Below are 24877 nucleotides of genomic sequence, written 5' to 3'. Positions count from 1 at the left end.
AGCACCATGGTGTACAGTAGCATCAACAGCACTCTGTAGAGTAGCACCATGGTGTACAGTAGCATCAACAGCACTCTGTAGAGTAGCACCATGGTGTAGCCAGAGGACAGCTAGTTTCTGCCCTCTGGGTGCATTGACTTCAATACAAAACCTAGGAGGCTCATGGTTCTCATCCCCTTCCATAGTAACAAAATAATTATGACAACCTCCGGAGGACATCCTCCAACCGATCAGAGCTCTTGCAGCATGTGCTACTTTTTATTTTTACTTTTGTTTATTTAGTAAATCTTTTCTTAACTCTATTTCTGTCATGTGTGCTCCCTCTCAGGCCTCTAGGTCACCAGGCTGCTCATTATGGCGCACATCTGTCATTACTCGCACCTGCGCGTCATCAGACTCACCTGGACTCCATCACTTCCCGGATTACATTCCCTATATATATATATATATATAATGTCACGCCCTTAAGTTCCTTCCCCAGGTGTTATTGTTTCTGTTTCATGTCTGTGTTTCTTGGTTTACTGTGCGTTTATTTACTAAAACACACTTCCTGACTCTCAGCACACATCGTTACAATTTCTTGAACTGCATTGTTGGTTAAGGGCTTGTAAGTAAGCAAAGAGAAATTTGATGGAACTGACATATCCACCTAATCAAAGGATTAGAGAATGAATCTAGTACTGAAAGCATAAGCTACAGCTAGCCCAGTACTGCATAACATGTGAGTAGTTGACTAAAAGTTAGATAATAGTTTTGAACAAATATTTTTTTCAAAAATGGAGGGGAGAGTTTTCACTCATTTAGCTAGCAAATGCAGCTAGCTAGCTAGCTAGTTTAGCCTACTCAAACACCCTGCTCAGAGGGATGCTATGTTAACCAGCTGGCTGACCATCCAACACTGGAACTACAAGTCAAGGTAAGCTTTTGGTTTTACAAATGTACTGCCACCGGAGCCCGCCGGTGTAACTGCTAAACTGCTTACTGACTGTACTGCATGATTAGAGCGGGTTTACTAACATGTTAGATCTATTAGCTATGTTGACTATGACGTTACTTTAGCTAATATGGTGACAATGATGTAAGTTGTATGTAGCGGTTATGATATGAAGGCTGGGCTTTGAAAGTTTTTTTTTCACCTGGTCAGACAGCTGATGTATTGTGCACTGAAGTTCACAAGCGAGATGAGGAGTGCAGAGATGCGAGAAGGAATTACAACCTGTTTTTTTTTTGTGGCTATGAAAGTGAACTGTTTGTGTGTGATCAGGGGTGTATTCATTCTGCCAATTGTGTTGAAAAACATTTAATTAAACGGAATGTAATAGGGATTAACATACCTGATTTAACACAGATCTAGGGTGTAATCAAAACTTGGTCCTGCCCGTTTTTTTGCCCTAGTACTACACAGCTGATTAAAATCATCAAAGATTCATGCTGAATTGGTTATTTGAATCAGCTGTGTAGTGTTTTGGCAAAAAAAACTATTGTGCACGGGGACTGAGTTTGGGAAACCATGCACTATATCAGCTAGATACAGGCTAGTGTTCAAGGCGGTATTACATGTCTTTGTCTATCACCTCAAATCTCTCGACCTGTGTTGTGTGCACCTAAATTGTGAACATTCATTCGTAGGCTAGGTTGTAGCAACCTCGTGATGGGTATAGGGACAATTTGAGTATCATGTGGTAGCCTAAACCTATTGATGGTAGATTTAACCCGGTGAATGTTAACTATATTCCAGTCATCCAATATGCTGTAATAGAAATAAGGCTGTGGATTCATCTTTGAAAGAGACCTTGGTCTAAGCACGACTTCCTCTTAAAATAAAGCTTAAATTAAAAATAAATTTAAAATGTGTGTCGGGGTAGCTGAACCAAGTGCAACGAACGAAAAATACCCCCGACAATTTCGTTCGGGGCCATGATCCGGCGTGCTGCTGCTCCGTCAAATGTCTTACCAAGCGTGCCTATAACCGGAATCCACCACGTCTCCTATTGGCTACATTTAGAACGACAGGTAGACACATACTCCACAACAATTGGTTGTAGACCAAACTGCTTAGAATACAAACATTTGATTGGTGACACAATTCCTCTCGCCGTATATTAATTGGTTCATATATCTCGGGGGGGGGGGGGGGGGGAGAATCACGGTAGGTTGTCCATGTCCCACAGTTGAGACCGGTAAAAGAGCAGCCGAACACGTTGTTCTAGCTACCGCCTGGCAGAGCGGAGGTGATTCAGTGAAATCACTTTATTAACGATTTGAACAATTGCCTCCTGGTAAGTACAATACCCTGTGTAGCATGATTAAATAAATATCCGCTGCTGTTAATACCCGTAATCTTATCGTGAACGCTAGTTCGCATGATGAAGCTAAAATCGATCTTGGAGTTAACTCCATCTAGAAAATTCGTGTCATTTATTCAATGTGTGATTAATGACATTGCATCGGTTGACGTGGGTTTAATCAGTCGGCCAATGCCCAAATTGACTGTCTAAATAGTCAGCTAATCCGATGGTTGAAAGAAAGGCCTTTCCTGATTTACGTAGTTTAGCTAATGGAACAGCTAGCGAGACATGATTGTCCAGTTAGCGGTGTATTTAAAAATAAGTGTTTTACCACCCAACGCCTCTTTGTTGAAATGTTTACAATATCAGTTTGTCGAAGATGAACAGTTTGTCTGCTGTTTTAGACTGTTAGCTGAATTAAAATCTGAACGGGGAAAAGTTAGCCAGCTAGCCAGCTAGGCAGCAGCGTTCTATTCGCCGCACGTGCTGCTTATGAAAGATGTCGAAGCTAGTTCCAGCTGTCAGCTGATTGGCTATTAGGATAGTTGTCTGGACAACTAAATAAAAACCCTTTTTTTCCCTGAAGGGCAAAAACGTCATTTCTGTATTTTTTATTTTTCTGTCCGTGGCGTGACCGGTGTTGCATCTTGGCCTTTTATTTATTTATTTATTTTTAGGTATAGACACTTGGCTAACTAACGCTAGGTAACTAGCTTAGCTGGGTGGGTCTGGGTGACCCATTTGTCTCCCACAATGAATTTCATACTACTATGAACTGAAACCAATTCTTGGTTGACTTGGAATGCAAATGATTTATGCTCTTGCACAGCCTCCTGTAACATCCTCGGATTGCATTTGTCTCATGATTGGCTATGTGTGTGTGTGTATATATATCTTCAGCCACACCCGTTGCTGACGGGTGTATAAAATCGAGCACACATCCATGCAATCTCCATTGACAAACAATTGCAGTAGAATGGCCTTACTGAAGAGCACACTAACTTTCAACATGTAACTGTCATAGGATGCCAACAAATCAGTTTGTCAAATTTCTGCCCCGGTCAACTGTAAGTGCTGGTATTGTGAAGTGGAAACATCTAGGAGCAACAACGGCTCAGTCGTGAAGTGGTAGACTGCACAAGCTCACAGAATGGGACCGTTGAAGCGCATTAAATCGTATATCTTCTGTTGCAACACTCACTACCGAGTTCCAAACTGCCTCTGGAAGCAACGTCAGCACAATAACTGTTCGTCAGGAGCTTCATGAAATGGGTTTCCATGGCCCGAGCAGCTGCACACTGTGATTTTAGGCTTGTGTGCAATGCCAAGCGTCGGCTGGAGTGGTGTAAAGCTCGCCGCCGTTGGACTCTGGAGCAGTGGAAATGCGTTCTCTGGAGTGATGAATCACGCTTCGCCATTTGGCAGCCTGACGGACAAATCTGGGTTTGGCAGATGCCTTGAACACTACCTGCCCCAATGCATAGTGCCAATTATAACGATTGGTGGAGGAATAATGGTTCGGGCTAGGCCCCTTAGTTCCAGTGAAGGGAGATCTTAATACTACAACATACAATTATGTGTGTCCAGCATGACAATGCCTCTGTGCACAAAGTGAGGTCCATACAGAAATGTTAATCGGTGTGGAAGAACTTGACTGCACAGATCCCTGACCTCAACCCCATCGAACACCTTTGGGATGATTTGGAATGCTGACTGCGAGCCAGGCCTTAATGCTCTTGTGGCTGAATGGAAGCAAGTCCCCGCAGCAATGTTCCAGCATCAAGTGGAAAGCCTTCCCATAAGAGTAGAGGCTGTTATAGCAGCAAAGGGGGGAAGTTTGATGTGTTCACATACATTTGGTCATCTAGTGTAGCTTGGCTATATGGCTAGTGGGATTTCAGACTGAACAGAAACGGATGGTGACCAGAACGGGTACAGATCATTTGTATGCAACCTACAAAATTTAATTTGAGATCAGACTGCTATTCACCTCCCAGTCAATTATCAACACCATGATGACAACTACACCTTGTCCCCTTTTCAGTTCTCTCCAGCTGACCAAAGAAATGGTGATGGAGAAGCCAAGTGCCCAGCTCGTCGGGCGGGAGTTTGTCCGACAGTACTACACACTACTCAACCAGGCACCTGACTACCTGCACAGGTAAAGCCAATACAGTACTACACACTACTCAACCAGGCACCTGACTACCTGCACAGGTAAAGCCAATACAGTACTACACACTACTCAACCAGGCACCTGACTACCTGCACAGGTAAAGCCAATACAGTACTACACACTACTCAACCAGGCACCTGACTACCTGCACAGGTAAAGCCAATACAGTACTACACACTACTCAACCAGCCACCTGACTACCTGCACAGGTAAAGCCAATACAATACTACACACTACTCAACCAGGCACCTGACTACCTGCACAGGTAAAGCCAATGCAGTACTACACACTACTCAACCAGCCACCTGACTACCTGCACAGGTAAAGCCAATACAGTACTACACACTACTCAACCAGGCACCTGACTACCTGCACAGGTAAAGCCAATACAGTACTACACACTACTCAACCAGGCACCTGACTACCTGCACAGGTAAAGCCAATACAGTACTACACACTACTCAACCAGCCACCTGACTACCTGCACAGGTAAAGCCAATACAGTACTACACACTACTCAACCAGCCACCTGACTACCTGCACAGGTAAAGCCAATACAGTACTACACACTACTTAACCAGCCACCTGACTACCTGCACAGGTAAAGCCAATACATTACTAGAGAATTTGTCCCACACCAGTATCTATTCCATGATCTGCTTTCATATATTAGTGGGCTATCTATGTCTCTAATAAAATAAATAACTGATTTTTCAACTTCTTTTAGGTTTTATGGGAAGAACTCTTCCTATGTCCACGGCGGTCTGGACAATGGCAAACCAGTTGACGCGGTCTACGGCCAGTCAGTGCGTGCTGCAAAACGACTTCCCTAAATTATGTCTGCAATACTTCATGAAACCTTAGTGAACCAGTAATATGGGTTTCATTTGTCAAATATCCAATGTGACACATCCACTCATGATTTTATGACGTTGCTCTATCATTGTTATTAAAGATGGCTAATGTATTGTCAGTTAGGCATTCTGATACAAGGCTAACCCTTAAGTTTGAGATTCTCATCAAGGTTTTTTTTATTTATGTGAAAAGGAGATTCATAAAAAAGTGTTGGCGCTGAACTTTCGTGACTGCCACACCAAGATCAGACACGTGGACGCCCATGCGACCTTGAACGAGGGCGTGGTGGTGCAAGTGATGGGGGAGCTGTCCAACGACATGCAGCCCATGCGCAAATTCATGCAGACATTCGTGCTGGCCCCTGAGGTAGGTCCTTCAACTGTATAGATGAACATTTGTCCTTGAAACGTTTTCATTATTGTGTTAGTGTGGTCCAGTTCAGCTATCGGGTTAATTTTGTGTTAAAATTCAGTGACGTTGGTGTTTCAGGGCACTGTAGCAAACAAGTTCTACGTTCACAACGATGTTTTCCGTTACCAAGACGAAGTGTTTGGGGATTCTGACTCAGAACCCCCTGAAGGTGAGCCTGTTAAAGATTAGGAAGCTGCTTTACAGTTGGCTGGTTGTTTCATATGTAATTTACTTCTCATGACTAATACATAATGGTTAGAAGTGTTCTTATTGAACTCCATCACAGTGCTTTTTTAAACTCCTACATTACCTTCCATATGGGTCAACACTAGTGAATAATACGCCTCTGCTAAATGACTCAAATGGAATGGGTATTTGATTCTGCCCCAAAACGTCTAAGTGGGACTCATGTTGACGTTTCAGAGTCTGACGAGGATGTGGAGGAGATGGAGGAGAGGGTACCATCACCAGAGGTGAACCAGGAAGAGGCTGCGGGCTTCTACGAACAGACACCCTGGTAAGGGAACTTAATCATCTTCTCTTAATATCATCTTAGTCTTGACTAGATCAGCAATCCTACTCTACTTTTTAATTTTTTTAATCCTCAATGATAAGTCTGTATTACTGGCGCATGAGTGGTGGCAAACATGCCCTTCATAATAGAGACGGTATGTTAGTGAGAGTGTCGGATATGGGGGTGTAATGTTTTTTTGTATTTATGAAACATTTCTCTGATCTTATTTCGGCTCATGAAACATGGGACCAAGACTTTACATGTTGCAATTATATTAGTTCTGTGTGAGTGAATACTGAGAGCTAGCTCAAGTATGTGGACACCTTCAAATTAGTGTATTCGGCCATTTCAGCCACACAAGTTGTTGACCCGTGTATAAAATCGAGGACACGGCCATGCAATCTCCATACACAAACATTGGCAGTAGAATGGCCTTACTGAGGAGCTCTGTGAGTTTCAACGTGGCACTGTCATAGGATGCTACATTCCCAACAATTCAGTTTGTAAAATTTCTGCCCTGCTAGATCTGCCCCGGTTAGCTGTAAGTGCTGTTATTGTGAAGTGGAAAGGTCTAGGAGCAACAACGACTCCGTTGCTAATTGGTAGTCCACACAAGCTCTCAGAATGGGACCGACATCTATCCTCGGTTGCAACACTCACTACCGAGTTCCAAACTGCCTCTGGAAGCCACGTCCGCACAATAACTGTTCGTCGGGAGCTTAATGAAGTGGGGTTTCCATGGCCGAGCGGCCGCACACAAGCCTAAGATCACCATGGGAAATGCCAAGCGTCTGCAGTCCAATGGACAAATCTGTTTTTTTGCGGATTCCAGGAGAATGCTACCTGCCTGACTGCATAGTGACAACTGTAAAGTTTGGTGGAGGAATGGTCTGCGGATGTTTTTCATGGTTTTGGCGAGGCCCCTTAGGTCCAGTGACGGGAAATCTTACCCCTACAGCGTACGACATTCTAAACAATTCTATGCTTCCAACTTGTGGCAACAGTTTTGGGAAGGCCCTTTCCTCTGTTTAGTCAAGATCGGTGTGGAAGAACTTGACTGGCCTGCACAAAGTCCTGACCTCAACTCCATCGAACATCTTGGATGAATTGGAACGCCTGCTGTGAGCCAGGCCTAATCACCCAACCTCGGTGTCCGACCTCACTAATGATCTTTTAGCTGAATGGAAGCAAGTCCCCGTAGGAATGTTCCAACATCTAGTAGAAAGCCTTCCCTGAAGAGCGGAGGCTGTTAATAGCAGCAAAGGGTGACCAACTCCATATGAATGCACATGATTTTGGAATGAGATGTTTGAGCAGGTGTCCACGTGTAGATGGAGAACCACCATTTTGGCATAATGTGGTTATATGCATCGTAACGCTGAAGAAGGCACTAATGCCGAAATGTTGGTTTACCAAATAAGTGCAACATGATTTTTCTAGCCTACATTTTAGTCTCCGTTAGTCGCCACCTCTGAACTGTGGAAGGTAGCATGCTGCAATGCATATTCTCCTTGTTCCTTATCTCAAATTAGAACGTTTGTTTCTTTATGAGAAGTCTATGGCCAGAATATGCTTGAGGTTATTATTAGATCTGTGTCTGGGCTATTTCAGCACCGAGCCAGAGGGGCTAGTGGAGGAGGAGGTAGCTGTAACCCCAGAGCCTGAACCTGAGGCGGAGGCGGAGCCAGATCCAGACGTGGTGGATGGAAAACCGGTCCTGGATCCAGAGACCCAGCAGCAACAACACCACACTACAGAGGAGCAGGCAGAGAAGTGTCCTGTCTCCTCACCCCTGCCCTCTGCTGACCCTGCCCCTCCACCCGCTACTGAAGATAACCGGGTAGGGCTCAACCCTCGTTTTGGCTACGGTCATGTCAACGTGGTGGTCAGGTTTCCATGTGTGACCTGGCTGTCTAATCGTCTCTGGATGCTGTGTTTTTGATCTGGTTATCCTCTGTCAATGCTGAGGTCACTAGGCAATCCCATGTGACCTGTCTACACCTATTCTGTTTTGGTTTAAGAACCATTTTGTTTGCATGGATGTCATAAGGTGAAAGCACCAATTTGTAAGTCGCTCTGGATAAGAGCGTCTGCTAAATGACTTAAATGTAAATGTAAATGACAATCAGCTTTGATTAGTTTATTTACAAAATTAGCAATTGCTGAGAATTCCTTTTTTCTTTTTGATGTTCATTAGTTTTACCTTGCTTCTAGTGGTTTCCCTGTACAGCTACCAGACCTCGTTCAGCTTAATTTAATACTGTCTGTTTGGTCTCTCCTCCAGCCTTTCTCCTGGGCGTCTGTCACCAGTAAGAACCTTCCCCCTAGCGGCGCTGTCCCCGTCTCTGGCATCCCCCCCCACGTCGTCAAAGTCCCCTCGGCACCGGTACGTTAACTTTGTTACTTTTCTCAATGTAAAAATCATCTATTAAATACCAGTGGAAGAAACGACCACCTGTACTACATTGATTACTAAGAGGGCTAAAATCTCCTATTACGTATCTAGGATTATCCTACCAGTTGAAGAAAAACTATTAGGTATAAGAAACACATTTGTTGACTTTATTTTAATGAAGGTTCCTCTTAAAAGGGCAATGAACACATTCAATCAACTGGTTATGTAGCTTGAAGTCTTGTCTTGGTCTTCTAGTCTGGTTTGTCGTTGTTTTGTCTTGGCGCTTTAGCCCAGGGTGGAGGTGAAAACGGAAGCCGCAGCACAGAGAACACAACCGAGAGGAGACCAGAGACCACGGGAAGCAAGGCCAGGCCCCCCACCAGTCAACAGAGGGCCCCGACCAGGAGGTACCGTCCACCAGACAGCTGGGTCATGTTTAGGATGTAGAAAACGTTTTGAAATGAAGTGAAACTGGGCGGTACTACCTGACGTCATCCAATAAGAACAGATTTAAAAAATATATATATATATATATATATATTTTTTTTTAAAAATGTTTTGCTACAGTGTGCTGTCTACATTGAATGTAATCCGATCTGTGTTGGTCTGGTTTGTTTGAGGAAACATCAGACATGTGGATAGAGTTGCATGTCCGTTACTAAAGTGATCTCTCATTCCTCTTGTCTGCAGTGCGGGAAGGAGAGCAGGGAGAGTCGTCGGAGGTTCGCCGTGTGGTGAGGTATCCAGACGCTCACCAGCTCTTCGTAGGAAACGTCCCCCATGATGTGGACAAGGCAGAGCTCAAGGAGTTTTTCCAGCGTATGTCACATTTTTATTTAAATGGTCTGTTAAAAAAAAAAAAAGTGTTTTAATGAATGGATTTGTATGGCTTCAACTGACTGCTGGGGTGTCGAAATGCCAGATTTAGGTGGCTGGTCTTCATTAATCATAGTCCCCCCCCCCAAATGACCTGTAAAAAGGGTTTGAAATAATTGATTAAAATCATTGTTCTGTAATGTTAAACGATCTGTGTCCCTGCCACAGAATATGATACATGTTTTTGTAGCAAGTGAAGTAATGAATTGAAATGGTTGATCTGTAATTTTTCTATGATCTGGTTCCTCCTACAGAGTATGGTTCTGTGCTTGAGCTACGGATCAACAGCGGAGGGAAGCTTCCCAACTTTGGGTTCGTGGTGTTTGACGATTTTGAACCTGTACAGAAAATCCTAAGCAACCGGGTAAGAATTATTTTCAATATGTTTTCATTACTAGGTCCCATGCTGATTTGATGAATTTAACTCTACTTTGTTAAGCCTTGGATTCACTCTGATCTTTAGTTGTTTTTGATCATATGAATGAATGTACTGACAGTCCTCTTTCCTATGTAGCCCATTAAGTTCAGAGGAGACATCCGACTGAACGTGGAGGAAAAAAAGACTCGCTCCGCCCGGGAAGGGGACCGGCGAGACATCCGCCCCAGAGGTCCAGGTGGCCCCGGAGGGCCCCGAGAGAGGATAGGAGGGCCCAGAGGCCCCCCCACCAGGGGTGGCATGACACAGAAACCCAGCTTTGGCTCTGGACGAGGTACTGGACCCAGTGAAGGAGGTCGCTACATGGGACCTCGTCAGTGAACGTCTAATGTACCATGCCAGCTACAACTGCTGATGTCAGTCTCCCCGACTCGAGTATTGTACAAAGATGGCTTCTCCATCCCTCCCTCCCGTTGGCTTTTTGTTTTCTACCCTGGGATTCTGGAATGTGATCCATCTCTCCTTTCTCCCGACGTTGACATGATCTGGGCATTTCTCCTCGCCTTTTACGTCCCGAACTTGAATTTGTGGAAAGAAAGTAAAGAGTCTAAACTGACTAGTTGAATTGGAACAGCCCAGTTTGGTTTTGGCCTTCTCTCCCTGTTTCTTAAAGGAACGTGTATGTACTGCTTGGGCAGTCCTGTGTATTACCACCACCGTCTTTTCAGGTCAAATGCAAGTAATGGTTTTATTTTAAATTGCCAAATTGAATCATGGTTCTGAATGGTTATTATCGAGCATGTAACAAGTCTGCCTTTCACTGATGTACTTCATCATGACAATACCAATCAGCTGATGAGAGAACTGAATAAACATTATTTACTGTTTTAAACCTGACTTTTGTATTGTATACATTGTGCTGCTTTTTATGGACTTGTTTCCTGGACACAGATTAAGGAGGTTTTTGGTGGAGATTGTCCATTTGAGTGAGTTTTTAACTTAAGTGCAGGTATAGCCTAAATCTGTGTCTGGGAAACTGCCCCTATATACACTGCAAGAATATAAATGCCACGATTAAAAAAAATAAAAAAAATTTAGTTACATGTAAGGAAATCAATCAATTGAAGTAAATTCATTAGGCCCTTATCTATGGATTTGACATGACTGAAGACTCCTGCGTCTGGTCCACAGGTTCCTTTCTAAAAAGTAGGGGTGTGGATCAGAACCAGTCGGTGTCTGGTGTGACCACATTTAGCATCGTGCAGCGCAACGTCTCCTTTGCATAGTTACTCAGGTTGGTTGTGGAATGTTGTCCCATTCCTCTCCAATGGCTGTTCAGTTGATGGATAATATCAGGACATGCGGTTGTACATGTCGATACAGGGAATCCAGAACATGCTCAACGGGTGACTCATCTGAGTGTGCAGGCCACCAAAAGCACTGGGACATTTTCAGCTTTTAGGAATTGTGTACAGGTCCTTGCGACATGGGTGAGTTATCCTGTAACATGAGGTGATGGTAGCAGATGTCATGACAATGGGTATCTGTTTTAAAATGCAATTGTGTTGTCTGTTTATGCCTACCCATACCATAACCCCACCATGGAGAAATCTCAATGTTGACATCAGTAAACCGCTCTCCCACATGATGCCATACACAATCTGCCCAGTACAGTTGAAACCAGACGTAATCTGCGAAGAGCACAATTCTCCACTGTGGCCATTGAACAGTTCAAGAGCCTGGTGAGGACTATGAGCTTCCCTGAGATGTTTTCTGACAGTTTGAAAGAACTATTTGGTTGTGCAAACCCAGTTTCATCAGCTGTCCGGGTGGCTGGTCTCTGATCCCGCAGGGGAAGAAGCCGGATGTGGAGGTCATGAGCTGGTGTGGTTACATGTAGTCTGCGGTTTTGAGGCCGGTTGGATGTTCTACCAAATTCTCTAAAACAACTGAGGCGGCTTATGGTAGAGAAATTAACATTTAATTATCTGGCAATGGTTCTGGTGACCATTCCTGCAGTCAGCATGCCAATTGCACGCTCTGTGGCATTGCTTTTTGTGATATAAAACTACACATTTTAGTGGCCTTTAGTGTCCCCAGCACAAGGTGAACCTGTGTAATCATGCTGTTTAATCAGCTTCTTGATATGCCACACCTGTCAGGTGGATGGATTACCTTGGCAAAAGAGAAACGCTCACAAACAGGGACGTAAACACATTTTCCACAACCGTTTTTTTTTTTTAAAAGAAGCTTTTTGTGTGTATGGAACATTTCTGGGATAAGTTATTTCAGCTCATGTTTAAATATATTTTCAGTAAATTTCATATTTTTTTGAAAATTATAAGAAAAGGAAGTGTGGCCGCCAAAAGGAAACCTGTCAGAGAGCCGCGGAAAAGGAGAGAACATCCCCCAAAAGGCAGAAGACCGGAAGCAGTGGCACTCTAGTGAAGGCCTTACAGTGCATTCGCAAAGTATTCAGACCCCTTCCCTTGCCCACATTTTATTATGTTACAGCCTTATTCTAAAATGGATGAAACGATCTTTCCCCTCATCAATCTACACACAAACTGTTTTTTAGAAATGTTTGCAAATGTATTAAAATAAATAACAGAAATCCCTTATTTACATAAGTATTCAGACCCTTTGTTTTGAGACTCGTAAATGTACCTCAGGTGCATCCTGTTTCCATTGATCATCCTTGAGATGTTTCTAAAACTTGTAGTCCACCTGTGGTAAATTCAATTGATTGGACATGATTTGGAAAGGCACATCTGACAGTGCATGTCAGAGCAAAAATCAAGCCACGATGTTGAAAGAATTGCCCGTCGACCTCAGACAAGATTGTGTCGAGGCACAGATCTGAGGAAGGGTACAATTATTTTTTCAGCATTGAAGGTCCCCAAAAACACAGTGGCCTCCATTTTTAAATTGAAGAAGTTTGGAACCACCAAGACTGTTCCTAGAGCTGGCCGCCCGGCCTAATTGAGTAATCTGGGGAGAAGGGCCTTGGTCAGAACCCGATGGTCACTTTGACAGAGTTCCTCTGTGGAGATGGTTGTCATTCTGGAAGGTTCTCTCATCTCTGCAGTACTCCAACAATCAGGCCTTTATGCTAGAGTGGCCAGACGGAATCCACTCAGAAAGCGGCACGACAGCACGCTTAGAGTTTGCCAAAAGGCACCTAAAGGACTCTCACATCATGAGAAACAAGATTCTCTGGTCTGATGAAACCAAGATTGAACTCTTTGGCCTGAATGCCAAGCGTCAGGTCTGGAGGAAACCTAGTACAATCCCTACGGTGAAGCATGGTGGTGGCGGCAGCATCATGCTGTGGAGAGGTTTTTCAGCGGAAGGGACTGGGAGACAAGTCAGGATCGAGGGAAAGATGAGATCCTTGAATTACCGATATGTAGATACTTGAATCAAAGCCTCAAAGACTTATCCTCAATGTCAACGTGAGTGTCTTGCAAAACATTCCCAAATCCTACTGATATCAAGGGTCTTCATTAGGGCACACAATGCACACCAGTTTCCAATGGAAAACACGTATCGGTTTGTTATTGGACACGTCCAGCCTCCCTGTTACAGTCCGTTTTCTTCAGTTTGGTGCCTAATGAACACCTTGGGTGTATTCACTAGTCGGTACTACCTGAATTTAGGGTTTAGACAGGGTGGTACTACCTGAAGTTAGGGTTGAAACGGGGTGGTACTACCTGAAGTTCGGGTTGAAATGGCGTGGTACTACCTGAATTTAGGGTTGAAACAGGGTGGTACTACCTGAATTTAGGGTTGAAACGGGGTGGTACTACCTGAATTTAGGGTTGAAACGGGGTGGTACTACCTGAAGTTAGGGTTGAAATGGGGTGGTACTACCTGAATTTAGGGTTGAAATGGGGTGGTACTACCTGAAGTTAGGGTTGAAACGGGGTGGTACTACCTGAAGTTAGGGTTGAAACGGGGTGGTACTACCTGAAGTTAGGGTTGAAACGGGGTGGTACTACCTGAAGTTAGGGTTGAAACGGGGTGGTACTACCTGAAGTTAGGGTTGAAACGGGGTGGTACTACCTGAAGTTAGGGTTGAAACGGGGTGGTACTACCTGAATTTAGGGTTGAAATGGGGTGGTACTACCTGAAGTTAGGGTTGAAACAGAGTGTTATTACCAGGGCTGTGGTGGTCATGAAATTTTGTCAGCCTTTATTGTCATGCTAAGTCCCACGGTAATTTACATTAATGAACATAAACATGTTTAGCATCTCCAGACCCCCATGCATTCAAGCCGCATACGGTCTGCTGAGGCACACCTTTGGAACATCAATAGGACATTCACTATAATTGTAGGCTAACTCTGTACGCCGCCCTGCACAATCAATGAATCAACAGCATCGCCTAGGCCTATACGTTCTCTCCCAGACTCATGGATAGTAAGTATTGGGGCAAAGCATCAGGTAACCTGTCCACCCAGTATACATAGTAATACAGTCCACACTCAAAAGGTGATTACTATCATTTGTTTAACATTGGAGTATAGGCTAGACCAGGGATGGGCTACTGTGATGGGGGTGGGGGCCCTAACAAATCAGAACTCATCATGAGTACCCACAACCCCCCCTGTTTTAAATATGTTTTAAAGTTCAGTTCCTGCAATTCTACACATTTTTCTCCATGGGGCGTAGAGAAGATTTAGCAATTTCAACTGAGTTCCTAAAAAAATATACAGCAGTCAAATATTTGGACACACCTACTCATTCAAGGGTTTTTCTTTATTGTTACTATTTTCTACATTGTATAATAATAGTGAAGACATCAAAACTATGAAATATCACATATGGAATAATGTAGTAACCCAAAAAAGTGTTAAACGAATCAAAATATATTTTATTTTTTGAATTCTTCAAAGTAGCCATCCTTTGCCATGACAGCTTTGCACACTCTTGGCATTATCTCAACCAGCTTCACCTGGAATGGTTTTCCAACAGTCTTGAAGGAGTTCCCACATATGCTGAGTATTTGTTGGCCGCTTTTCCTTCATTCTGCGGTACAACTCATCCCAAACCATCTGAATTGGGTTGAGGTCGGGTGATTGTGGAGGCCAGGTCATCTGATGCACCACCCCATCACTCTCCTACTTTGTCAAATAGCCCTTGCAAAATCTGGAGGTGTGTTGGGTAATTGTCCTGATGAAAAACAAATGATAGTCCCACTAAGTGTACCCCAGATGGGATGGTGTATCGCTGCAGAATGCTGTGGTAGCCATGCTGGTGCCTTGAATTCCACATAAATCACAGACAGTGTCACCAGCAAAACACCCCCACACGAATTTTACTGCGGTCATGACTAACGACTGACGGTTTGACTGTAATATGGTCATTACAACAGCCCCTAGTCAAAGACTCAATCATGAACACTTACTGACAGTTGTGGCTGCGTTGCGTGATGTATGGTTGTCTCTACCTTCTTGCCCTTTGTGCTGTTGTCTGTGCCCAATAATGTTTGTACCATGTTTTGTGCTGCTACCATGTTGTTGTCATGTTGTGTTACTCCCAAGTTGTACTGTCATGTGTTGCTGCCTTGCTATGTTGTTGTCTTAGGTGACTTGTTGTAATGTTGTGGGGTCTCTCTTTATGTAATGTTGTGTGGTCTCTCTTTATTTAATGTTGTGTGGTCTCTACGTAATTTTGTGTGGTCTCTCTGTATGTAATGTTGTGTGGTCTCTCTTTATGTAATGTTGTGTTGTCTCTCTTTATGTAATGTTGTGTTGTCTCTCTTTATGTAATGTTGTGTGGTCTCTCTTTATGTAATGTTGTGTGGTCTCTCTTTATGTAATGTTGTGTGGTATCTCTTTATGTAATGTTGTGTGGTCTCTCTTTAGGTAATGTTGTGTGGTCTCTCTTTATGTAATGTTGTGTTGTCTCTCTTTATGTAATGTTGTGTGGTCTCTCTTTATGTAATGTTGTGTTGTCTCTCTTTATGTAATGTTGTGTGGTCTCTCTTTATGTAATGTTGTGTAGTCTCTCTTTATGTAATGTTGTGTTGTCTCTCTTTATGTAATGTTGTGTTGTCTCTCTTTATGTAATGTTGTGTTGTCTCTCTTTATGTAATGTTGTGTGGTCTCTCTTTATGTAATGTTGTGTAGTCTCTCTTTATGTAATGTTGTGTGGTCTCTCTTTATGTAATGTTGTGTGGTCTCTCTTTATGTAATGTTGTGTAGTCTCTCTTTATGTAATGTTGTGTGGTCTCTCTTTATGTAATGTTGTGTGGTCTCTCTTTATGTAATGTTGTGTGGTCTCTCTTTATGTAATGTTGTGTTGTCTCTCTTTATGTAATGTTGTGTGGTATCTCTTTATGTAATGTTGTGTGGTCTCTCTTTATGTAATGTTGTGTTGTCTCTCTTTATGTAATGTTGTGTGGTCTCTCTTTATGTAATGTTGTGTAGTCTCTCTTTATGTAATGTTGTGTTGTCTCTCTTTATGTAATGTTGTGTTGTCTCTCTTTATGTAATGTTGTGTTGTCTCTCTTTATGTAATGTTGTGTGGTCTCTCTTTATGTAATGTTGTGTAGTCTCTCTTTATGTAATGTTGTGTGGTCTCTCTTTATGTAATGTTGTGTGGTCTCTCTTTATGTAATGTTGTGTAGTCTCTCTTTATGTAATGTTGTGTGGTCTCTCTTTATGTAATGTTGTGTGGTCTCTCTTTATGTAATGTTGTGTGGTCTCTCTTTATGTAATGTTGTGTGGTCTCTCTTTATGTAATGTTGTGTGGTCTCTCTTTATGTAATGTTGTGTGGTCTCTCTTTATGTAATGTTGTGTGGTCTCTCTTTATGTAATGTTGTGTGGTATCTCTTTATGTAATGTTGTGTGGTCTCTCTTTATGTAATGTTGTGTGGTCTCTCTTTATGTAATGTTGTGTGGTCTCTCTTTATGTAATGTTGTGTTGTCTCTCTTTATGTAATGTTGTGTGGTCTCTCTTTATGTAATGTTGTGTTGTCTCTCTTTATGTAATGTTGTGTGGTCTCTCTTTATGTAATGTTGTGTGGTCTCTCTTTATGTAATGTTGTGTGGTCTCTCTTTATGTAATGTTGTGTGGTCTCTCTTTATGTAATGTTGTGTGGTCTCTCTTTATGTAATGTTGTGTGGTCTCTCTTTATGTAATGTGGGGTTGTCTCTCTTTATGTAATGTGGGGTTGTCTCTCTTTATGTAATGTTGTGTGGTATCTCTTTATGTAATGTTGTGTGGTCTCTCTTTATGTAATGTTGTGTGGTCTCTCTTTATGTAATGTTGTGTGGTCTCTCTTTATGTAATGTTGTGTGGTCTCTCTTTATGTAATGTGGGGTTGTCTCTCTTTATGTAATGTTGTGTAGTCTCTCTTTATGTAATGTTGTGTGGTCTCTCTTTATGTAATGTTGTGTGGTCTCTCTTTATGTAATGTTGTGTTGTCTCTCTTTATGTAATGTTGTGTTGTCTCTCTTTATGTAATGTTGTGTTGTCTCTCTTTATGTAATGTTGTGTGGTCTCTCTTTATGTAATGTTGTGTGGTCTCTCTTTATGTAATGTTGTGTGGTATCTCTTTATGTAATGTTGTGTTGTCTCTCTTGTTGTGATGTATGTTTTGTTCTACATCTATATGTCATTTGTTTTTTTATTTTGTTTTTTTAATCCGAGGCCCCACAGGAGGTATTTAGCCTTTTGGTCGGCCGTCATTGTAAATAAGAATTTGTTCTTAACTGACTTGACTAGTTAAATAAATAAAATAAAATAAAAGTTACTACCTGAATTTAGGATTAGGGTTGCTATAGTGTGTTCTAATGAACACACCCCAGCAAATGGTACTGTAGATTTCCTCATGAACAAGGACAAGGTCTTCAAGCAGTTGGCCAGAGACTGTGTTCATTAGTATTCATGATGTGGAGGAGGATGCAACGTAACCTCTCAGGGTGTATCGGCCGTATCATATTTGTTATCCCCACCCTGTGACCCACATGGGCTGAGAAGGTGCTGGTACAGCTGGCAACAACCTCCAGCATACGACCCTCCAGCTGGACAAACCCCTCCCAAATGGCACCCTATTCCCTACATAGTGCACTACTTTGTTTTTTACCAGAGCCCACCCGATTCTCTACACTGTGAATCCCTATTCCCTGCATTGTGAATACCTATTCCCTGCATTGTGAATCCCTATTCCCTACACCGTGAATCCCTATTCCCTGCATTGTGAATCTCTATTCCCTGCATTGTGAATCCCTATTCCCTACATAGTGAAACCCTATTCCCTACATAGTGAAACCCTTTCACCCTACATAGCGAAACCCTATTCCCTACACAGTGAATCCCTATTCCCTACATAGCGAAACCCTGTTCCCTACATAGTGAAACCCTACATAGTGAAACCCTGTTCCCTACATAGTGAAACCCTATATAGTGAAACCCTATTCCCTACACAGTGAAACCCTATTCCCTACACAGTGAAACCCTATTCCCTACATAGTGAAACCCTATTCCCTACATAGTGAAACCCTTTCACCCTACATAGTGAAACCCTATTCCCTACATAGTGAAACCCTATTCCCTACATAGTGAAACCCTATATAGTGAAACCCTGTTCCCTACATAGTGAAACCCTATATAGTGAAACCCTATTCCCTACATAGTGAATCCCTATTCCCTACATAGTGAAACCCTATTCCCTACATAGTGAAACCCTATTCCCTACATAGTGAAACCCTATTCCCTACATAGTGAAACCCTTTCACCCTACATAGTGAAACCCTATTCCCTACATAGTGAAACCCTATTCCCTACATAGTGAAACCCTATATAGTGAAACCCTGTTCCCTACATAGTGAAACCCTATATAGTGAAACCCTATTCCCTACATAGTGAATCCCTATTCCCTACATAGTGAAACCCTATTCCCTACATAGTGAAACCCTATTCCCTACATAGTGAAACCCTGTTCCCTACATAGTGAAACCCTGTTCCCTACATAGTGAAACCCTACATAGTGAAACCCTATTCCCTACATAGTGAAACCCTATTCCCTACATAGTGAAACCCTATTCCCTACATAGTGAAACCCTACATAGTGAAACCCTATTCCCTACATAGTGAAACCCTATTCCCTACATAGTGAAACCCTATTCCCTACATAGTGAAACCCTACATAGTGAAACCCTATTCCCTACATAGTGAAACCCTACATAGTGAAACCCTATTCCCTACATAGTGAAACCCTACATAGTGAATCCCTATTCCCTACATAGTGAAACCCTACATAGTGAAACCCTATTCCCTACATAGTGAAACCCTACATAGTGAAACCCTGTTCCCTACATAGTGAAACCCTACATAGTGAAACCCTGTTCCCTACATAGTGAAACCCTACATAGTGAAACCCTACATAGTGAAACCCTATTCCCTACATAGTGCACTACTTTTAGAACAGAGTGCCATTAGGGATACAACCACAGTTTCACCCAGAGAGAGGGGCCTATAGCCTGAGGAGCCCTGGAATGAACACACACACACACACACACACACACACAGGAATGCAACACAGGCACTTAAGCACACAGACACACACACACACAGACACCAACACGTTGGAGGTGATCGGGTCTCTCATTAAGACTGTTTGAATCTATTAACATTCACATCCTGGCGTGTGAAGAAATGTCAAGGTCTTCGTTATCATGTGGTGAAACCACCAAGGTTTTAGTCATCACCACCAACATAACAAAAACAGAGCTTGTTTCTCAGTGTGAAATAGAGAGCAGGGTCACAAACTAATGCAAATTCTCTGATTTTAAACACTGAGAAACTAATGTCTGTGTAAAACAACATAACTATCACCATAATGCCAAAAAGTGCTATATTTTGCCTGAACCAGAGAGGGAGGCCAAATGCTCTTATTTCATACACTGAGAAACACATTTCTGTCAAAGCCTTCATGTTTCACTGGCTTCGGGCCCTGGGGGTGGTTTTCAGTGTCAGCTGTAATGTCATTCCAGTAAGTCCCACTGTAGTATCCTGCTACTTACTGCAGGGCCATCCAAGGGACCGGGTGGACTGGGAGAGGGGGAGTGAGTTGTTACGTACACCACCACCAGAACAAGGGCAGAGGAGCCAACGCGATTCCCTATATAGTGCACTACTTTTGACCATAGCCCTGTGGTGTAAGTAGTGCACTTTATTAGGAAATAGGGTACCATTTAGAGCGCAAACGTCATGATGGAACCCAGTCCTTTATTGGGTCATCGTCATCCAATAGCTAAAAATATCACGTTACAGAGGAGGAAGTTCAGGCATTTAGAATCAAATGTGAAGTAGCGCTTTATAGTTATGTGATGACATCACGTGCAACGTGTACCATCAAAATGATTTAGCGATCATAGTTTGCGTCACGTGTCGCAATAAATAAAGTTCGACAAAAGAAAAATGCACCGCTGTCGAAACAGAGACTAAATGTGTCTTGATCTTTAGAAAATGTATTCTATATCTTTGCGTTTTATTACACATATCGCAATGCTTATTTTTGCACATTGCTTTTGTCGATTAATCCTGGGTCAATGGAAACCTGTATATTGTGTATTTAAGAGGAGGAAGTTCAGTCAGTCACTGTGTACCAGGAGATTTTCTACATCATAACTCAAGAGATGAGGGAGATGTAGTGCGCTACTTTCGAACAGAACTGGTCAAAAATGCTGCGCTATGTAGGGCATAGGGTGTCATTTGGGACATATCCTTTAGTTGTTTTAATGAAGTGTCATAAACTAGGTTTCCATTCAATTTACGACAGATTTACATGCAAATATTCAAAAATCTGCATAAAACAATACCCGCATTTTCCCCACCAGAGATGTGTTTCCATCAAACGGACTCATTGCGGATTAAAAGGCTGTGGGTGAAGACGTCGTGCACATAAAACATACCTTTTGTGGTTAATTGACATTGTACTGAATGAAAAAACATGCAAAGTTAAATGGGTTTCCATCGCATTTTCAACTCTACTGATGGTTTTGTCACAAACGTGCCCACTCTGGTCTTCACACATGCTTTCTAGCCAACAGCTGGCAGATACAGTGCTGGTAGGCTACCTGCATTTTGAAATTATTCTGGATAAGAGCGATATTTGTTTTATTTGTCAAACAGCAGCCAAGCATCATCATGTCACCAGAATAAGATATTTATTGGAAAGGAGCATCAAGCTCATCATGTGCACTTTCACCACCCTGTGAAGTTCATGATAATGGATTTAATCTGTAGCCTAATAAACTGCACGGACCAAACACATATCATCGCGTGACTCCAAGTTTACTTCAATATGATGGTTATTAAATCAATACTTGCGCATAAAGGCGTTTCAACCACTATGTCTCGCATAATTCATTTTACCAACACAAAAAGATCCCACCATGTCCAACGAACAAATTGTCTGTCAGCAATTAAACTAGACACACAAATGCTCCTGTTGACTGGGCCTCCTTCAGAGCGATAAGAAACAAATAAACACACAGGATTGATCAGGAAGTCCAAATAAGATGACAGTTTAAATACAGTCATAGAACCTAAACAACCCTACCAAGTTCTAGAAGCTAATCAAATCAGATGACAGTTTCAATACAGTCATAGAACCTAAACAACCCTACCAAGTTCTAGAAGCTAATCAAATCAGATGACAGTTTAAATACAGTCATAGAATCTAAACAACCCTACCAAGTTCTAGAAGCTAATCAAATCAGATGACAGTTTAAATACAGTCATAGAACCTAAACAACCCTACCAAGTTCTAGAAGCTAATCAAATCAGATGACAGTTTAAATACAGTCATAGAACCTAAACAACCCTACCAAGTTCTAGAAGCTAATCAAATCAGATGACAGTTTAAATACAGTCATAGAACCTAAACAACCCTACCAAGTTCTAGAAGCTAATCAAATCAGATGACAGTTTAAATACAGTCATAGAACCTAAACAACCCTACCAAGTTCTAGAAGCTAATCAAATCAGTGTCAGATTCTAATCTATCCTCTGGCCTTCCTGGCCATTTAATGATGGATTCTAATGAAGAGAAGGATAAAGATCATATTGTCAGGGTTTTTAACAAGCACTTCATATCTGCTGGTTCAGTTTTTGATAATGGTGGAGCTCAGGCCTCTAAAGTTAGCTCTGTTACAGTAAACTATAATATAGGCCCTCGCGTGAAACATTTGAACTTTGAGCCTGTTTCTTATACTGAGTTCTATAAAGAACTAAAGGCAATAGACACTAAAACGTCTGCAGGTCCAGACAACCCGGACCCCCTACCTCTTAAAGATAGCAGCTGGTATTATTACTGAACCTGTGGCACACATTTTCAACTTGAGTCTCTTGACCAATTTCATACCCAGCATTTGTAAATCAGTTTATGTCCTCCCACTACTAAAGGGTGGAGATCCCTCAGATGCTAATAACTATGGTCCCATCTCTAAACTCCCTATCCTGGCCAAAGTCTATGAATCCCTAGTGAACTCACAGTTTAAAAAACGTCTTAATGGAAAATAACATACTGAGTGGGGTTCAGTCTGGCTTTAGATCGGGGCACAGCACCACACCTGCAGCTATGGCCGTAGCAAACAACATCATTAATGCACTTGATAAAAAGCAACATTGTGCTGCTCTGTTTGTGGATTCATCAAAGGCATTTGATTCAGTTGACCATTAATTGTTGCTAGCTAGACTCAGAAACATTGGTCTCAGTGAAGGAGCAGTAAATTGGTTTAGGAACTATATTTCTGACAGAACACAATGTGTTATATACTGACAATCTCAAGTCTAGCTTTCTAGAGATTAATAGAGGTGTGCCCCAGGGTTCCATTTTAGCTCCTGTGTTGTTCTCAATGTTTGTCAATGATTTGGGAAATTGGATGCAACCAGCAAAGTTACATCTATATGCAGATGATGCAGTTATATATTCATGTGCTCCTTCTCTGGTTAAGGCTGTTGAAGAGCTCCAGACTGCTTTTCAGTCACTGCAGGCCTCCCTTTATGGTCTCAAACTGGTCTTGAAAGTACAAAAAAAACTACATTCATGACCTTTATCAGAGCTAGAACTCTGCCAGAGAAGGTTAGCATTGTCACTTCTGGTGGCTTAGCCATTGAAAAGGTGTCATCCTACAAATAACTAGGTATCTGGTTGGATGACAAGTTGTCCTTTAAAGTTCATGTTGATAATCTTGTGACAAAGCTTAAATTGAAATTTGGTTTTTATTTTCGTAACATGGCTTGCTTCCTGCTTATGGCTAGAAAGAAGCTTTGTTCAGGCCACTTTTCCCTCTGTAATTGATTATGGTGACTTGTTGTATATACATGCTGCCTCCTCTGTCTAACAGAGACTGGACTCTGTTTATCATGCAGCCTCTTCCGTCTTAGAGACTGGACTCTGTTTATCATGCAGCCTCTTCCGTCTTAGAGACTGGAATCTGTTTATCATGCAGCCTCTTCTGTCTTAGAGACTGGACTCTGTTTATCATGCAGCCTCTTCCGCCTTAGAGACTGGACTCTGTTTATCATGCATCCTTGCGCTTTATTACAAATGCCAAGTCACTCACCCACCATTGCACATTGTACCAAATGGTAGGTTGGACCTCACTTTATATGCGCAGAAAGATACATTTGTATGTGTTCATCTACAAAGCCCTTTTGGGTAAACTCCCTCTTTACCTCTGTAGTCTGGTCTCCTGCACCACCAGCAGATACCATACCTGGTCTGCTAGGTGGTTGCTACTTAAAGTCCCCAGGACATTTACAATATTTGGCAAGACTGCCTTCTCTTCTTGTGCCCCAGACGCATGGAATAGTCTACAATCCATGCTTCATCTAGATGTGTTAGTGCTACTGAATGGAATAGTCTACAATCCATGCTTCATCTAGATATGTTGTTGCCAATGAATGGATTTAAAATATTGATGGGAGACTCTGTTACAGAGGAGTGTTAATGCTTGTTTTAATCTGGATCATGTTGTTGTATTGTTTTATGTTTTAATTCTGTAACGTATTGATTGTTGCTGCCTACTTGGCCAGGTCTCCCTTGAAAAAGAGACTCTGGGTCTCAATGGGCTTTTCCTGGTTAAATAAAGGTATAAAATAATAATAATACAACTTTACTGGCAGATCCGGTTTCCATCAACCCAGTTATGACTTTTTTTTAATGCATCAGTTAATTCATCTGCATGAAATGGTTTTATGGGAACCTGTTTATAGACTGCTTTAAGACAGGCAGCCTAATTCTGATCTTTTTTTCCACAAATTGGTCTTTTGACCAATCACATCAGATCTTTTAACACCTGATCTTTTTCAGAGCTGATCTGATTGGTAAAAAAATATAAAAAAATAAGAATTGGGCAACTTGTCAGCCAAAGTGCTTTAAAATGTATTTAAAAAAAAACATTTAGTCCTTTTTCACGATATCCAATTGGTAGTTACAGTCTTGTCCCATCGCTGCAACTCCAGTACGGACTCGGGAGAAGCGAAGGTCGAGAACCATGCGTCCTCCAAAACACAACCCTGCCAAGACAGACAACACCAATGTGTCAGAGGAGACACCATACAACTGGCAACCAGGGTCAGCTTGCGGGCACCCAGCCCGCCACAAGGAGTCACTAGAATGCCAAAATACCAGCAACAGTGTGTGAAAAACTTGTGAAGACTTACAGAAAACGTTTGACCTCTGTCATTGCCAACAAAGGGTATATAACAAAGTATTGACATAAACTTTTGTTATTGACCAAATACTTATTTTCCATCATAATTTGCAAATACATTCATTAAAAAGCCTACAATGTGATTTTCTGGATTTTTTTCTTCTCATTTTGTCTGTCATAGTTGAAGTGTACCTATGATGAGAATTACAGGCCTCTCTCATCATTTTAAGTGGGAGAACTTGCACAATTGGTGGCTGACTAAATACTTATTTGCCCCACTGTACCTATTTGAGTGGATTCTTGTTATTCG

At 42.1% G+C, this 24877-nt stretch overlaps 1 protein-coding gene across 4 annotated transcripts; it reads left to right on the top strand.

Moving 5' to 3' along the window:
* Positions 1-489: 489 nt before the first annotated feature.
* LOC115119162 (ras GTPase-activating protein-binding protein 1-like) lies at positions 490-10783 on the top strand. 4 transcript variants are annotated; one of them, XM_065018340.1, is made up of 12 exons: positions 490-916; positions 4333-4449; positions 5192-5270; positions 5512-5685; positions 5809-5899; positions 6154-6247; positions 7856-8084; positions 8529-8630; positions 8929-9046; positions 9330-9458; positions 9770-9879; positions 10030-10783. In XM_065018340.1, exons 1-12 carry the CDS (start codon positions 870-872, stop codon positions 10270-10272), a joined length of 1533 nt encoding a protein of 510 aa, XP_064874412.1. In that variant the 5' UTR covers positions 490-869; the 3' UTR covers positions 10273-10783. The 4 variants fall into 4 exon arrangements, with proteins under 4 accessions (XP_064874412.1, XP_029503776.2, XP_064874414.1 ...); XM_029647916.2 differs by lacking the exon at positions 490-916 and adding an exon at positions 2154-2279; XM_065018342.1 differs by lacking the exons at positions 490-916; positions 4333-4449 and adding an exon at positions 4858-4897.
* The last annotated feature ends 14094 nt before the right edge of the window (positions 10784-24877 follow it).

This window comes from Oncorhynchus nerka, linkage group LG5, assembly GCF_034236695.1.
Source record: "Oncorhynchus nerka isolate Pitt River linkage group LG5, Oner_Uvic_2.0, whole genome shotgun sequence".
Lineage (NCBI taxonomy): Eukaryota > Metazoa > Chordata > Actinopteri > Salmoniformes > Salmonidae > Oncorhynchus > Oncorhynchus nerka.
Note: the sequence above shows the minus strand (reverse complement) of the source record. Positions and strands in the feature narration are given on the sequence as shown.

Bases quoted from the DNA above. Each gene is read 5' to 3' on its own strand.
- LOC115119162 (XM_065018340.1), top strand. From the start codon at position 870: ATGTTAACCAGCTGGCTGACCATCCAACACTGGAACTACAAGTCAAG. The intron at 4,450-5,191 runs GTAAAGCCAATA...AACTTCTTTTAG, and splicing joins GCACCTGACTACCTGCACAG to GTTTTATGGGAAGAACTCTT. The intron at 5,686-5,808 runs GTAGGTCCTTCA...TTGGTGTTTCAG, and splicing joins CATTCGTGCTGGCCCCTGAG to GGCACTGTAGCAAACAAGTT.